We start from the raw sequence: 17,893 nt of genomic DNA, 5'->3' as shown, positions 1-17,893 counted from the left end.
GGGAAACTCTTTCTCTCTCCTTCCATTCTGAATGATAACCTTGCCAAGCAGAGTATTCTTGGCTATGGGTTTTTTACTTTCAGCATTGTAAATATATCATGTCACTCCCTTCCAGTCTGTAAGGTTTCTGCTGAGAAGTCAGCTGATAGCCTTGTGGAGTTTCATTTGTATATAACTTGTTGTCTTTCTCTTACAGCTTTTAGGATTCTCTCTTTATCTTTAATTTTTGACATTTTGATTATAATGTGTCTTGTTGTGGGCCTCTTTTGGTTTATCTTGTTTGGTGCTCTCTGTGCTTCCTGTACCTGGATGTCTGTTTCCTTCCTTAGGTTAGAAAAGTTTTCAGCTATTATTTCTTCAAATAGATTCTCTGCCCCTTTGTCTCTCTCTTGTCCTTCTGGGACACCTATAATATGGATGATAGTGTGCTTGATGTTGCCTCAGAGATCCCTTAGATTGTCCTCATTCTTTTTAATTCCTTTTCCTTTTATCTATTCAGTTTGGGTGGTTTCCTCTAGTCTTTTGTCCACCTCACTGATCCATTCGTCTGTATTGTCTACTCTGCTATTGAACCTCTCTAGTGAATTTTTCATTTCTCATATTGTATTCTTCATTTCTGATTGGCTCTTTTTTGTATTTCCCAATTCTTTATTGATGTTCTCACTGAGTTCATCCATTCTTCTCCCAAGATCAGTGAGCATCTTTATGACTATTAATTTGTATTCTTTGTCAGGTAGATTGTTTATCTCTGTTTTGTTTAGTTCTTTTTCTGTGGTTTTGTCCTGTTTCCTTACTTGGAATGTATTCCTTTGCCTTCTCATTTTGCCTCTTTCTCTGTGCTTATATATATTTATTTGGTAGGTCAGCTATGTATTGATCTTGGAGAAGTGGCCTTATGTAGGAGATACCCTATGAGGCCCAGCAATGTGCTTCTCTCTCGTCACAAGTTCCAAACATTCCAGGGGTGTCCCCTGTGAGAGTTGCATGTATCCTTCTGTTGTGGCGGGGTTGCTCTCGCTGCAGGTGCTCAGGGAGCCTAGGCTGTCCCCCTGGCCATCTGGTTGTAATGCTCAGCTGTGTGTGGCTGCTATGATCCCTTCAGTCACTATTGGGCATGGAGAGGCCCAGAACAATTGGCTGCAAGGTCTAATAGCACATTCCTGTTGCAGTCTTTCTGTTAAGTGAGTATATCCCCCTTGTGGCTGGTTGCTAGGCTCAGGCGCTTGCAATTGCTGTACACCTCTGGCCTGTAAGGCTGTTGTCAGCTCTCTCAGGATTGCGGTTGAGTGGGACCAGCCCCAGGCATGGGAATACCCACTTGTTTCAGGCTTTGGAAGATAGGGCCAATCCCCTATGTGGCTGTTTGAGAAGCACAAGTATCCTGCAATAGACAAGCCCTGCTGCCCACAGCACCGCACACCTAGTCAACACAGTCCTGCCCCATGCATATACCCCAACCCCCTGAAGCAGACTCAGTTGTCCCAATGCAGGCCCACCCCTCATGCATGCCCTGCCCTGCAGACATGGACCCACTGACCCAGCTGCAGAGGTTCCAAGCACCCTGCCTATGTGGGCCCACAAGTTGCCCAATGGCTCACTGTTGGGTGGAGCCAGTCCCTAGGGCAGGCTGCCTGCCCTGGCTGAGCTGGATTAAATCAGTGCTCTAGTGGGTGGGGCAGACCCCTGAACAGGCAAGGCAAAAAGCTCCAGTGGTTTCTGCCAGCATCTGTGTCAGCATGCCTATACTAGGTCACAATATGGCTGCCACCAATGTCTCAGTCCCTGGGGAGGTGGTCCCAATCTTGGGAGGTCTCACCTCTCATCAAGATGCACCCAGGGCCTATCAAGTGAGTCTCTTTTCACCAGAAGACTGTGCACCTTTCTTTCTGGTGATTTTAGGTTGCTTTTGGAAATGGGTGAATTTGTGTGTGGGCCCCTTAAGAGCAGGCTTTTTTTCCTCTTACATCTGATAACTTTTCTGGGGGTATTCCCCATTGTTGTTAATAGCCAGAAAAGCCAGATGTTATGACACTTGTCTTGGTTGTGCTGAGTCCAAAAGCTACTTATTGTGGTAACACTCCCCCCCTCAGAGCTCCCACTCCTCTAGGGAAGACTTTGTACCTTGGGATTGCCTCCAACTGGCTGTGAAGCACCACAGCAAGAAGTTGGTGTTTTTCTCTCCAGAAAGGAATTTCTGCCTCTCCCACCTCAGTCAGCACTGTCTCTTATTGTGGGAGTTCTTTTTATCCAGTTTTCAGTTCTCTCTCAGGGATGATTGGGAGGAGGTGAGTTCAGAGTCCACCTACGCTGCCATTTTGATACCAGATTGGGGCACTATATTATTTTAACTTCTACAGTTGTCCAGTCTCCTGTGGGCTCCTCCTTGCTTACTCTGTAAGGGTGGTTGCTACAGTACATTCCACCAGCCTTTTTGAGGCTGGGTCTCATTGTTGTGGGGGTGGGAGGGTCAGAAGGTGGAATTTCTAGTTCTAACTCTGTCCCTACATGATTCTTTCCAGGCAACACTGCCCAACTCCTCCTCTTAGATATGTAAATTCTAGTACATCACTTCCCCTCTCTGTGTCTGTTCCCTCATTTACCAAATGGGGGGCTATACTCACTTATCAGTTAGGCCCTCTCTAGCTCTAAAAATTTCTTTGAAATCCTGAGGAAGTATACATCCTTACCTGTTTGACTTATTCAGTTGGTTTTCTTGTGGAAACACAGGTCCTACATATAAGAAAGCAGAAATGATATTTCCTGAGACTATTACTCAGTCATTCTGAATGTTGAATCCCTAATCCCCAATATGATGGTATTTGGAGATGGGGCTTTGGGGAAGTAAATAGGGTTAGATGAAGTCATGACAAGGGGCCGTCATGGTAGAACAAGGATGAACCTTGAGATACCATGAGAAGAGATACCAGAGAGCTTGTTCTCTCTCTTTCTCCATGGGCATGCATGGTGAGGACACAGTTAGAAGACAGCTGCCTTCAAGCCTGGAAGAGAGCTCTCACCAGAAGCTGAATTGGCCCACACCTTGATTGGACTTCCCAACCTCCAAACTGTGAGAGGTCACTTTCTGTTGTTAAAGCCATTCAGTCTATGGTATTTTGTTCTGGCAGCCTGAACCAACTAGGACAGCAGGCATTCTCTAGGATAGTCATGGCACCTGAGCCTTGAATAGCTTCACGTGAAAGAAGACCCACTCTCCTGCAGCCAGAGCAATATGGAATGTACCATCAAATAAGGCAAAGCAGAGGCTTTTAATGCCTTGTTCAAGTGAAGATAACCAGTGTTGTCACACAATTTCGTGCATTTTTGTTTTGTTAGAAGTAGGAATTGCCTGAACTAGACTGTAAAGTACTTTAAGTACCCTGTAAGCAGCCATGAAAAATGAATGACCACCTCCAGACCTCCTTGGAAGCAGGAAGGGTAGGTTATAAAGGTATATTAGAGTTAAACAAGAAAATGGATGTCTCCAGTAACAAAACCAGTTCCTGGAGTGTGTCATTTTCAGCACTATAATGATTTCTATGGTACAGCTTTTAGCTCCACTGGAAATGACAATGCAAGTGTCACCCTGAACATCATATACCTTAATGGCATCTTGTGTGTTCTCATCCTTTCAGAACCAATTCAAATGCCATCTCTTCTCTGACTTTTCTAAATGTCATTTGAAAATGACTTTTGTATCTTTTTTACATTTCATGGTCTCCATACAGAATTTATTCATCTTTCCTCACAGCTCCCAATGAAACTTGCTTTCACTTCCATAAGGCACTTATCACATCATATGACATGAAATCGGGTGTGCTTTCTTTCCTGCTAGATAGTGAACTTTCTGAGGGCAAGCCATGTGCATAGAAGCTACTCAATAAAAGCTTGAATGAATGAATGAATGAATGCTCCTTTGTATATGATTCACTCCTCATTCATCTCAGGCTTCCGAAGACTGACTTGGCTACCTCTGCTCGACTAAGGCTCTCGCCGCCTCCATCTGCCCCATCTATTATTTGATACTATGAATAGCTGTTAAACATTATCATTTTTTTTTTTGGCCTCAAATCTTTAATGAGCCATGGGAGCTACCAGGGTGCAGAGCCAGGTCCAAAAGTTCCAAAGGTCACATATGAAGATCCGGTGTTTTAATAATATTTGTCCCAATTGTTGTTTTTTCCATATTTCAAAGATCTCTTGATCTGTATTCATCCTGAAATTATTGACACTTCACAGCTGCCAAAAGTCCACCAGAGCAACATGGACTATTATGTGGCCTGATTTGAGAGATCCATCCTCCTGTTTACTAGGAGAGTAACTCTCCTATAGTTTATGGACCAGACCAACTCCTTTTAAATAAAATAAAACCAGTTACTTTGATAACAATCCAAATGTTAAATTCAGTTAAGTAATGAGAAAACTATGTTTCCAGTATAAATTCTGTAGCAAGACTTTCCATCAGCTACTGAATCGGTTGTCTGGCAGAATGAAGTAAGCAGTTTATCCTAAGTTCCTGAAGGCCTCTCCATTCCTCTTTCCCCCTTCCTCCATGCTAGAATCTAGCCCATGTTTTATTCTTTATGAATCTTGATCGTGGTTGGCTGTTACCTATATGTTCCCCTCAGGGAAATCTCCTCAGAGTATGGAGGGTTCAATAGTTGAAGACCTAACAAGACATCAGGCATAGGTATATGTTATGGTGGAATGACAGGGTGAGGTTGCCTTTTTAAGTGAAGTTCCTCCCTCAGATAACACCAGTAGGCAGCCACCCCTGAGGCAGCTATTAGCAATGTGGTCATACTAAGTGATATGTAGAAGAGAGATGCTGGAGTATTTTTGAATCAAGTTCTTAAGTTAATTCATTTTTTCCCTCCCTCCCTCCCTCCTCCCCTCCCTCCTTCTCTCTCTTCTTTCCTCACTTCCTTCCACAAGTACTTATTGAGCACTTACTATGACCTAGGAACTGTTCTAGGCTTGGAGAAAACAGCAGTGAATAAGACCAGGTTTTGTTATGAAAAACAAAATGAGCAAAATGTGTGACAGTTCCTCAAAAAATGAAACATAGAATTAACCATACAATCCACCAATTCCACTTCTGGGTGTATACCCCAAAGAATTTAAAACAGGATCTCAAACAGATATTTGTACACTCATATTGAGAGCAGCATTATTCACAATAGCCAGAAGGTGGAAGCAACCAAAGTATCCACCGATGGATGAATGGATAAAGAAAATGTGGTGTATACATACAATGGAATATTATTCAGCCTTAAAAAGGAAGGAGGTTCTGACATGTCCTATAATGTGGATGAACCTTGAGGATATTATGCTAAGTGAAATAAGCCAGTCACAAAAGGAACAATACTGTATGATTCTACTTATATGAAGTACCTAGGGCAGACAAATTCATAGAGACAGAAAGTAGAATAGTGGTTTCCAGGGCCTAGGGAGAGGGAAGAATGGAGAGGTATTGTTTGATGGGGTACAGTGTTTGAGTTTTGGAAGATGAAAAAGTTCTAGAGGTAGATGATGATGATGGTTGAACAATAATGAGAATGTACTTGATGCCAGTGAACTGTACACTTACAAATGGTTAAAATGGTAAATAGTGTTATGTGTATTTTAACAGCAAAAAATTCCAAAAAATATTTTAAAAAATAAGCAAGGGGCTGGGGTAGAAATAATTTTAGTTAGGATTGTGTGGGAAGGCTCCTCTGAGGAGGAGGTGACAGTTGAGGAGAGACCAACTGGATCACTGAGGAGAACATGGGATGACATGGGGCAGTAGTTTTAGGTTTTGTTCTAAGTACAACAGAACACCTTTGGAGGGTTTTGATCAGTTGAAGAACATGATCTGATTTACTACTTGAGAAGATCATACTGGCTGCTATGTAAAAAGCAGACAGAAAGGGGTAAACCTGGAAGCTAGAAGATCAATTAAAAGGCACTGGCAGTTGTCCTGGCGAGTGACTGGTGGCCCAGTGAAGTTGAGATAATAGAGGAGGAGGTGAAAAGTAATTGGTTTGGGATATATTGTCAAGGTAGAATCATCATGATTGGCTGAAGGATTTGATGTGAGGTGTGAGGGAAAGAGATGCATCAACGATGGCGTCTCAGTTTTTAACTGAATAACTGAGTGAAAGGGGTTGCCATCCTCTGAGATGGAATTGACTAGGGGAAAGCTAGTTGGAGAGTGGTCAGGGGCATGAGGAGGCAATCAAGAGATGTGTTACAAAAAAAGTGAAATCATAAAATCAGTGTCTAGCGGAGGGCTAGCATGTAGAAGCCATTTATTAAATACTTGAATAATTAATTAATTAATTAATTAATTAAACTAAATGAATAAATGGAGGGAGAAAGGAAGGAAACTAACTAAATTTTATAAAATATAAAAGAGACTATGTGGCAAAATGATTGTAAAGTCCCCAGGCTAGAATTTGGGATAACTAGGTGCTAGTCTCAGAAAATATGTTCAAACCTCAAATTTCTTCCTGCGCTCAGCTTTTATTCTGGGACCTTCCTCCTTTCCTGCTCCACAGGGAATGTGATCACACGTTTATTCATCCCATAAAGGCAAGCCCATAGCCCTCACATCCCTGTGCATAATTCTGGGGCAGGGGACAACCAATCAGTGAGCACCTGTGTTAGGAAACAGCCAATCAGTGAGCTCCCCTGATGGGGAACAGCCAATCAGTGAGCAGTTCTAGCTTTGCAATGGCAGGAGTGAGGCAGGACTGAGGGACCTCTGCAGAGGCTGCCTCCTCTCCTGCCAGTCACCACACACACTCACCAGCCATGCCTTCCCCTCCCCCAACACATACCCTGGGCATCTCCTCAGCATTGTGAAGCAGGCCCCTCAACAGTCCAGACAAATTCCCATAAAGTCAGTTCCCAGAGGGTCTCAGTTTTTAAGGGCGTGGTTTTAAGCAAGCAGATGACAAGATAGTTCAATCCATGTATTGGCTGTACTTGTGTTGACTGACCCACTATTTGCTCCTGCTGAGCCTTCAGGCTGGTTCCTACTGATAGTTACAAAGGGAGGAGAGGGCAATTAGTGAGAAGAAAATATTTAAAAAGTCACCTTCACAATTGTAGAGGCATGATGCAAAATGAGAAAGACCTGTGGAAATACGTGACACAGCCTTGCCTCTCAGGTTCCCGTACATTAACCACTTTTGTACTGGCTTTTCCACAGGACTGAGGGTCCAGAGTATGCCTACACCAGCTCGCCTGCCTGTTTCTCTGCCAGAGGAGATTACCCCACCGACAGCCGTCTGGATCAGCTCTCCAGAAAGCCCTCCTGCCTCCCCTACCAGTGGCACGTCCAGCAACTCGGTGCCCCCAGTTACAGCATCAGTCCAGACAGCTCCACTCCCCAAGAACGTTTCCATAGAGCCCAGAGAAGAGGAAACCACCAACCCAACCTCGAATTGGGAAGGCACAAACCCAGACCCCTCACCAACAAGTGGTGGGGTCCACTTAACACCCACGTCCACCGAAGACACTTCAGGCACCCCTGAAGCGAGCGTGCCAGCTACAGGGTCTCAGTCCACCACTGAGTCTCCCGTACCCACCTCCCCTCAGGCTCCAGCCTCATCACCCTCACCCTTGTCAACCTCACCACCACCAGAGGTTCCTTCTGCCTCCATCAGCACCAACTACAGCTCCACTGAGACCAGCACGAAGCCCACAGGAGGCCCAACCACACCAGAGTCCCCAGTGGAGGAGCACAGCTCTAGCCACACACCCACTTCACATGCCACAGCTGAGCTAGTGCCCACAGAGACAACACCCCAAACAACTGTGCCAGCCATAGTGACCTGTGTGCTTCTAGACATGGAGACCACCACCTCCTCTGTGGTGATCATGCAGGAAGTGGAGCATGCACTGAGTTCAGGTGAGTCTCGGTCTAGAACGCTAGGGTTCTTGACTACACTGAGCTGTTAAGAATGCAGTTCAGTTACCAAATCAATTGAGTAAGTTTGAATTTTGGAGTGCAACACCTGAGCTGAATTATAATTCACGAGAATTTCCACAAGAATGTAAACTTTATTTTTAGTCACTTGGCAATTTTCACATACTATCTCATTAACTGTGGCCAGTCTTTATGATTTGTCTTCACATATGTCACAGGGAATGTAAACGAATGAGACCATATAAGCAAAGGGATTAACAGCGTGGCTTTTGGTCAAGCTTCCCAGGTTTCAATTCTGACTCCTGACGTTGGGCAAGTTACTTCATTTCTTTGTTCCCATTTTTTTACCTCACCTATAAAATGGGGACAAAAGAGGCTCTATCGTACACAGATCTTGTGGAGATTAAATGAGATGATTTATAGAGTGCTTGGAACAGTTCCTGGCAGGAAGTAAGTGTTCAGGAAATGTCGTGTTATTATTATCCTGCTCAGTGTAGAAATAAGGTGTTTACCTCATGGAACCTCATGTAGGCTCGGGGGTGTAGAGAACTTGCCTATTCTTATAGTCACTGATACATTTCATGGGAAAGACAGTAAATTTTACAGGACGTCACATTTGTTTTTATTCTCCCAGCAATCCTCTGAAGTTAGTATTATTTTTATCTCGGTCCTGCAATCTTGGAAATTATGGTGGAGAGAGATTTAGGGTCTTCTCTGAGGTCACATGCATCTAACATTGACGTGAAGACTGTGGACTTGAGGGTATTGGGCAGGAAAAGGCCTGAGTGGGAGCGTTTGGCCTCTTGATTGAGAAGCAGTGAGGTGGGAAGAGCCAGAAGGTGAAGGAAGAAAATGGAACTGTGGCCCCTTCCCAGGGCCGTGGACTGAGAGGGGAATATTCCAGACAAAGCCATGCGTGACCAGCTGGGGTCAAAGGAATGGCTATGACTGAGGAGAAATTAACACCTTTTAACAAACAATTAATAAACAACTACCATGAATGGAAACTCTGTTAGACAGTGGAGGTGGGGAGAGAGAGCGCTAAGATTCACAAGCCATGATTCCTCACGGAAGAACTCACAGTTTACAAGGGGATAAAGTCCCAAAGAATTGCACTTTCTTATTGCAAAGGCCCAGTAGATCAGTGAGAGTCCCAACAAGAAAGAGGGAAACAATCAAATTGGGACAAAGGAATGAATTACAAAGTGTATGGCTGGGGTAGAGGGGAACCACAGGGGATCATAATAGCAGAGCTGTTATGAGTCAGGTCTAGGAGGAGAGAATAGTGACCAGAACCCAGAAGGAGAGAGTCTTGTGGACTGCACCACTTCGAGAGGAATAGTGACTTTTGGTTGAGGGGCACAGCTAACCTAAGGCTAACCTCCTGGAAGTGAAGGGAATCCATATCTGTCCTCGCTCACCGCCTTCCCTCAGATATGCAGCCAGAAGCCAAGGACAGGGAAACCCATTAATGTGATCCATACAAGTCAGCCTCCTGGAGGGCAGGTCAGAGAGCAAAGTGGAGAAGGATGGAAAATGGATCTGGAGAGGCAAAAGGGAAAAATATGGCACACCTACTTCAAATGCTGATTCCTCTGTGCAGCCCCCATCCCCATTAGCACCCTGGTTATACCTCCGGCCAGCACTTATCACACTGCATTTAAATGTGTACTTTCTGTCTGTCTCTACTCCAACCCCCAGGCCCCCACTTTCTGCCTGGTACTTTCTGTTCTCCCAACATGCAGGGAACATCTCTAGCATAGACTAGGTACCTGGAACAGAGTGGGTGTTGACTTAACTCAGTGTCTTAAAGATGGTCCCTAACAAAGGTGCCATCAAAGTTCAGGCTTGCAGGCAGTGACCCCCATAGCTTCTTTGTTTCCTAGTTCAGGCCCTTACCGCCAACAACATGGCACTGCTCCTTTAGTTTTCTAACTGATCTCCCTTTCTCCACTCTCTGCCCCCTCCAAGATACCCTAGACATGGTGGATTAATTTTCCTGAGCACAAATGCTGAGCTTGGCATGCGAAAATCTTTGTAATCTGATGCAATTTACTGCTTTCTACAAGTACTCTAGTTTCATGGGCTAGATTATCCAAGACAGTCCTGTTCCAATGTTCTGGCTTCTGTTTTAGACCGTGTGTCGAGAGACACAAAATTAGTGACAAAGCTGGATCCTGAACCTTTATAGTTCTAGGCAATATTGCACCCAGTAGCAACTCCAGAGTAAATGAATGAAGGAATGATTGAACGACTCGAGAAGAGAGAGATGTGGCAGGTTAGAGGGCGATCACTGAGCACAGGCCAGTGCAATCTCATAGGCCAAAGAGGATTTATCCCTTATGATCTCTTAAATCAAAAAATATTTATTGTGCATCTACCCAGGCCCTGTGCGTGATGCAAAGAGGTATAAGAAGTCTAAGAGGTGTTCTTTGAGATTTTGTAGTTTAAGTAGAGAGAACTGACACAAGTAACTCTCAGTACCACTCGTTAGTTTCTAATTTGACAATGAACCGACATAGGTGGAAGGATCTTTGAGCGGATGTGATAACAATCTGTTCATTTCAAAGTGAAGAAATTACATCCCAGAAGTTTGGGGTGCCTCACCCAAGGTCACACCGCCCAGTGGCAGAGCTGGACCCAGAGCCCAAATCCTTGAAACTACAGTCAAGTCTTCTCTGAGTGCCAGCATTGCTGCCCTGCTCCTTGCTCAGCCCAGCAGACCAAGCAGCAGCCTGGGACACTGTGCTCCCAGATTACTATTTGGTGATGTTCTCATTTAGAAATTCTTGTGCTGCCTTAATAGTGGCAGTAATAATACCATGCTTTTATTTGGCATTTTGTCTTATTCTGTGTGAGTTCACATAGCATATTTCTACTAATCCAAGGATTCATTCATTCAACAAATCTATACATAGTCACCAGTGAATAATTCTAAAGCAAGGCAAATGCCATGGCAGTTAAATTTAACTAGAGGGATTAGGGAAGGTTCCACGGTGGATGGAGCACATGAGCTGAGTTGTAGGAGATGCAGGGAAATTTGAGCCTAAGGAGAGACAGGGCAAGGAAGATTCAGCCACTTGCATGCAAAGGTTGGGAACCAGTGGCAAAGTAGTTAATGCTGCACTTGCCTGGGTTCAGAGTCCACCCAGCAGCTGCAAACACAGAAATCGCTCTTGTCGAGGTATCCAGTGCCCTCCACAGTACCACGTGTAGGGGTTAATTGTTAGGCCTGGCTTGACCCAACCTATTGGCAGCATTTGACACAGATGGTCACTGTCCTCATCTTTAAAGCACTGTCTCCACTTGACCTCCAGAACGTATCTGTCTTGTTCTTCCCCTGCCTGGCTGAACGCTCCTTCTGAGTCTCAGCTGCCTAACTTCACCCCTCACCTTCCTCACTGGAGCAGCCCTGCACCAACACTGCCCTCCTCTCTCACGCTCTCCTCTTCTCTCCACACTCACTTCTGAGATGATCTCATCCCGTCTCAGGACTTAAAATGCCATCCATATGCTGGTAACTCTGAGATATAAAATTCTGTCCCTGTGTTGTTTCATTCAACTAAAGACATGTATAGCCAGCTGTCAACTGACTCATCATCTCCATGTAGGTGGCTCACCAGCATCTCACACTTAGCATGTATGAGATGAATTCCTGATTTCCTCAACCCTCAGCCTGCTCCTCCACAGTCATTCCCTCTCTTCTTTTGATTCCTCAGGCCACAAACCTTGGACTAATCCTAGACTCCTTTCTTTCTCACTACTCCACATCCAGTCCATCAGAGCCCAATCTCCTCTCAGCCCTGTCATCTCTCAGTGTATGACTTTAATATTCCTGTGACTGATCTCACTAGAGCCTTGCCAGAGAGATCCTTTTCAAACCTGGGACAGAGCCTGTCGCTTCTCAGCTCTAACACTCCAACTGCTTTCCTTCTGAATCAGAGCAAAAGCCAAAGTCTGTGTCATGCCTACCACGCTCAGCATGATCTGAACCCGCCCTCCCTCTCTGCTCTCACCTTCCTCCACTTTCACCTGCAAACACTGCTCTCTTGTTGTTTCTTGAACATACTGAGGACACTTGCCTCAGGGCCTTTGCTCTTACTGTTCCATCTGCCTGAAATATTTTCTCGCCAGGGCTTTAATGTCTTGCTCCTTTTCATCAACCAAGACTTTGTTTTGCTGTCATCTCCTTAGGAGCCTTTACTCATACCCCTGTCTGAAATACTAAGCCCATCACGGCTGATTCCTTTACGCTGCTTTGTTTTCCTTTTGATCATTTACCACGTTCTGACTTTATCTCGTTGATTTGGTGAGTGAGTGTCTTTCTGCCACTAGACTGTCAGCTCCATGAAAGCAAGGACTTGTCCACAAAGAGGAAGATGTAGGTTACATCTGCATCCCCTAGAACAGAACCCGACACACGGTAGACCCTTAATAACATTTGTTGAATAAATGAATGAAAGAGTCAGTCAGCTAATAACAGGGAAGCTATTTAATCTCTGAGCCTTGGTCTTCTCATCAGTAAGATGGGATAAGGAGAGTATCCACATGATGGGATTGTAAGGTTTAGTTGAGATGATAAATTTACATCCTAGTGGCTATTGAGCTATGGCTCAATTGATACCTATGATTGTTATTTTACTATTATTTACTGCTTTCATTATCATTATTATTATTACTATTTCACTATTGTGAATACTATTATTATTGTTATTATTATATTTATCATAGTGCCCACCATCTTCAAGAAACTCTTATTGAGCTTTTCCTATGAGTCAGTCATCTGGCTGGGCACTAGGGATTTAGCCGTGAATAAGACAGTCCCCTCTCTCATGGAGTTTGCACTGTAGCATGTACACAGCACGGCAAGTAGCCTGGTTTGGTGGATCCCAGGATACGTGGAGGGGGCCACTGCAGAAGAAGCAGGAAGGAAGATTTCAGGACAAGTGTTAGAGGACCCTGAGTAGCAGGATGAGATGATTTGCTTCATCTGACAGGCAATTGATAGTCACTGAAGGCTTTTGATCGGGGGAGGAAAATGCTGAGAATTATATTTTTAAGAGTGCTCAACTGGCAGGAAATTGCAGGGAATTCAGGACTGGAAACATGTAGACCAGTTTATACCTGGTTTCTGGTTTGCCATTGTCACTCAGAGATCATGTCACTTAACTACTCTGACTTGAAGGACGCTTTGCTATAAACTGAATACAAGAGAGACAATCTTTCAGATCCTTTTGGCTATCATACCATGAAAATTGTTTGTTACAATTCTCCTATGCAGAAGAAATGAGATTCATACTCATATGAAGACTACTGAGAATATATATATTCCAAGAATTGGGCTAGCAAGTGACACAGGTGGCCCCTCATCTAATCCTCAGAACAGTCCAGTGAGGTGAGCTCGATGCTATCTGTTCTACAGGTGACATCGGGCCCAGAGAGATTAAGTGACTTACTCAAGTTCTTACTTGAGTGAACAGGCCAGGATTCAAATTCAGTTCTCCTGACTGATCCTAAGTCAAGTGGTCCTTCCACTACACTCATCCTACCTGATTTAGTAGAAATGAAAAGTTGGGGGAGGACCGATGGCCACAAAACTACTGTGGAAATGAGCTACATGAGGTGTAGTCAGATGCCACGTGCTGCCGGCTGGGTCTCGGGGGTGGGGCTGCCTGGTGGGAGGAAAAGCAGGTGGTAGTAGCGGCCATCTGAAAGCAGCTGTGCAGGAGACACGAGTTTTGATTTTCATTTTTCAATTTTTGTTTTGCTTTTAAAGAAAGAAAGAGAAAGGTGATGTGTTAAATTTGAGTTGCCTTGTGTTATTAAATCAGAGCTCTTCAAGGGCGGAAACTATGACTACAGAATGTTCTTAACTCCCTGAACTAAACTGAATGGTACTGTGCACAATTCACTGCCCAGCAAATGCTTGAGGGGTTAACTGACATTGGGCACCAAGTGACACTCAAAACGTCATCAGTTGTTGTGTGTGCAAGCTTTAAAAGTATAGTCACCCTGCTGGTTGCAAAGTGGACATTCTCTTTGTCTGTAAATTCTAAGTGTCCACTGGCCTTATGTATCCTATACTTTCCATTACAGAGAGAAGGACACACAATTATGAAAATTGGCGAAGGCCTTTGAACTTTAAATTCCTAGTCTGAACCCCAAGATTCATTCAGTATGAACTGTGCTAATAAATTCCTTTAAATGAAGGGCACTAAGCAGGGACAGACATCTAGACATCTGTGTCTACACCTGCAAGGGACTTTCTTCTCCACACGTCTCCTTATTCCCGATTAACTCTTAGGATGAATGAAAGAAGACAACTCCTAGAAAAGGTGGAAGAATAATTTTAAAAGTATTTTTGTTGCATTAGTGCCATTGAGTTGATTCCGACTCCTCACGACACTGTGGACAGCAGAGCAGAACCCTGCCCGGTCTTTTTGCACCATCCTCTCCCCTTCCAGCACTACATCAGATGGTGCTCTGCTGCTATCTAAAGGGTTTTCATGGCCAATATTTTCAGAAGCAGGTGGCCAGGTCCTTCTTCCTAGTGTGTCTTAGTATGGAAGCTCTGCTGAAATCTGTCCACCAAGGGTGACCCTGCTGGTATTTGAAATCTCGGCGGCATAGCTTTCAGCATCACAGCAACACACAGCCACCACAGTATGACAACCGACAGACTTTGAAAGTATACATAGAGAAATTTTAGGCGTAAAGAATGCCTATTGTAGTAAGTTTATAACCATCATACTGAGATGACATATTAAAAATATATTAAAGGGGAAAATGGTTTAATTTTAAAAATATAGGTAAGGAGGCCATGTAAAAGAAGGTTGGACATCTACTGATCAGATTCTTTTGGAATGCCCAGAATGTATCAGGAAGCAATAATCCTAAAAGTATTGTATCTTAGGCTCAGTTTTACAAGTATTATATTATTGCATGTGCCCAGGCCTGGCCTCTTACAGTGAATGACGCTTGCATCTTTTCACTTCTCCCTCTCTCACTCCCAGGGTCCTCTCCATCACTGACAACTGTTGATTCTAAACTCTTAGCAGCTCCCATTTCTTCTGCTTCTCTTCACTTTCACTCTCAAGTCAAAGCTGCCGTAATGCCACTGTGATAGCCTCCTGACTGGTCCCGTCATGTCTTCCCCTTCCTGTCTCCCCGCCTTGGGGTTCCCCCACAGCAGCCAGAGTGATGATTGAGCACAAATCTGATCAGGTCACACATAGCCTCACTGCCACCAGCATCCCAGCCCCTCTGGGGCATCCTGCTGCTCTTGTGATGAAATCCTCAAGCCCATAGAGCCATGCAGGATCTGGTCTCTGCCTGCCATCTCTGCTTCATCACACCCTGCTACACCTCACCCTCTGCACCTCGCACGCAGCTCTCAGTTCCATGAACCCACTGGTCTCCCTCTTGACACAGGGCCTTTCCTCATTCGGACGCTTCTACCTGGAACCCACAATACATCACTTCGGCCAGTTAATTCCAACTCATTCCTCAGGTCTCAGTTCAAGTATCACCTGTTCAGGAAGTCTTTCCCGGGGCCCCCAGTCCAGCTCCTGTCTCTCAGTTACCAATTGTCACAATTCAGGTCTATCTCTTCTTCACAGCGTGTGATTATACACGTACTAGTGTGGCTCTTGGTTTATTGCTTGCATTGCTTTTGCAGGTACATGAGGTTGGGGCCTTGTCTGTTTGGGCTCACAAATACATTCCCAGCACCTAACAGTGCCTGGCTCAGCAAAGGTGCTGAATAAATGTTTGATGAATGAGTAAATGAATGACTTTTAATGACTAAATATCAAGCTTTAGACCATAAGTTCTCACATTTTGTTAGCTTCAGAAATCCTGACCTTTGAATTGAGAATGAAGAAAAATTAAACACCTTCACCTGTTGTCTTAATCTGTTCAGGTTGCTATAATGAAAATACCATAGACTAGGGGGCCAGCCCAGTGGCACAGCAGTTAAGTTCACACATTCCGCTTCAGCAGCCTAAGGTTCGTCGGTTCAGATCCCGGGTGCAGACCTACGCACCACTTGTCAAGCCATGCTGTGGCAGGCGTCTCATATAAAATAGAGGAAGATGGGCACGGATGTTAGCTTAGGGCCAGTCTTTCTCAGCAAAAAGAGGCTGATTGGTGGCCGATGTTAGCTCAGGGCTAATCTTCCTTAAAAAAAAAAAAAATAGGCTGGGTGGCTTAAACAACAAACATTTATTTCTCACAGTTCTGGAGGCTGGGAAGTCCAAAGTCAGGGCACTGGCAGATTCTGTGTCTGATGAGAGCTGGCTTCCTCACTCATAGACAGTTGTCTTCTCATTGTGTCCTCACATGGCAGAAGGGACGAGGGAGCTCACTGGAATCTCTTTTATAAGGGCACAAATCTCATGCACCAGGATTCCACTCTCGTGACCTAATCACCTTCCTAAGTCCCCGTCTCCTTTTTTTTTTTTGTATGTGAGCCACCACCACAGCATGGCCATTGACAGACAAGAGGTGCAGGTCCACACCCAGGAACTGAACCCCAGCTGCCAAAGTAGAGTGGGGCAAACTTAACCACTAGGCCACCAGGCCTGGCCCAGGCCCCACCTCTTAATACTGTCACATTGAGGGGTTAGGATTTCAACATATGAATTTGGAGGGGACACAAACATTCAGTCCATAACACCTGTGCACACAAAGATACCTCTCTAATACGTCATTACAGGCCACCTCAAGGGCTCTCTGTTGCCACTGTGAGTTTCTGCCCACCCCCATTCCCACCACCACACCTCTCTTTTCCCATCATGCCTAATCCTATCTTTGGTTCCCACGGACTTCAGGGCTGACAAGATTTGGGATTGTTATAAACCCTCACTCATATTTTTTCTTTTGTGCCCAATGCTTTAAACTTAGGCTAACCCTCAGTTTTTGCTAAAGCCAAGTAAACTCCCATAAGGAGCTCCAACTGTCAGAGTTTATTTTGGGTAAAAATTATTCTGCAATCTTATCTCTACTACTTTTATTTCTCCTTTGGTTTATTTTTACTACCTAAATCTTAATCTAGTTTTGAAATATTTCCAAAATATCCTTTGAAAAATATATGTCGAGGTAATAAAATCAACTTGTTACCATTTATGTTGTTATCTAGTAGAATACAACTCTATGCAGCATATTTAGAACATAAATACAACATATTTTAATTGTCTCAACATCACCTTTCATGACATTTGGTGAGTTTCTGTCTCCATGGAATAGTTTCTTTTTTTTCTGTTTCATATACTTTCACCAGTCACTTATAACTAAAGTGACTTTAGAAATGCTTACTGAGAAAGTGGGAGTTCACTTATAATCACAGCTGATATCATTAATGAATCTGTGGCTTGTTGGCTCATTGGGAAAAGTGGAATATGCCTGATTCCATACCCAGACTGAACGCTTAACAGAATCTTCTGACTCAGAAGAGCATGTCTTTTTAGTTACAAAAGAACAACAGGAAAGTGAGAATGGATCAGTGCTAATCCATTATCTTTATCAGAGAAGGATCTAAAACTCCCACAGTAGAATGTTGAGTCAGGAATACTGTATTAGGAGAACACGTAATGGATGCTAAATTGATATTGTCCTCAGCATGCCTTGTTTCTCAGGTCCTAGGAAAGAAAAATACTGGCCAATAAGAAGTAACATTTTATTTAACAGGATTTTGCTTTTATCATCAGACTAACAGCCTTCAGGTGTGGACCACAGGCTTAGAAATGAAGGTGAACTTAGGTTAAAATCATAATATCTCAATAAGTCCATGGAAATGGGCCATCAAAAACACTTTGCTATATTTCTGTTTGGAGAAATTATGGGATCATTTCAAAGCCAGACTCCAGAAAGGCAAGAAGCCTACTAAGAGTACAGACTTTGGCATCAGACTTCCTGGTTCAAATCTCACCAATGTCATTTGCTAAATGGGAGACACGGGCAAATTTATTCATCTATGAA

At 44.0% G+C, this 17,893-nt stretch overlaps 1 protein-coding gene across 1 annotated transcript in view; it reads left to right on the top strand.

Moving 5' to 3' along the window:
* Positions 1–17,893, top strand: part of PARM1 (prostate androgen-regulated mucin-like protein 1) — a 107,708-nt gene that overhangs the window by 62,306 nt on the left and 27,509 nt on the right. The window contains exon 2 of the mRNA XM_014865121.3: positions 7,196–7,897. Within this exon, the coding sequence (XP_014720607.1) occupies positions 7,196–7,897 (702 nt within the window). The remainder of the gene's footprint in view (positions 1–7,195; positions 7,898–17,893) is intronic.

This window comes from Equus asinus, chromosome 3 (assembly GCF_041296235.1).
Source record: "Equus asinus isolate D_3611 breed Donkey chromosome 3, EquAss-T2T_v2, whole genome shotgun sequence".
NCBI lineage: Eukaryota > Metazoa > Chordata > Mammalia > Perissodactyla > Equidae > Equus > Equus asinus.
This window is presented reverse-complemented; position numbering and strand designations above follow the sequence as displayed.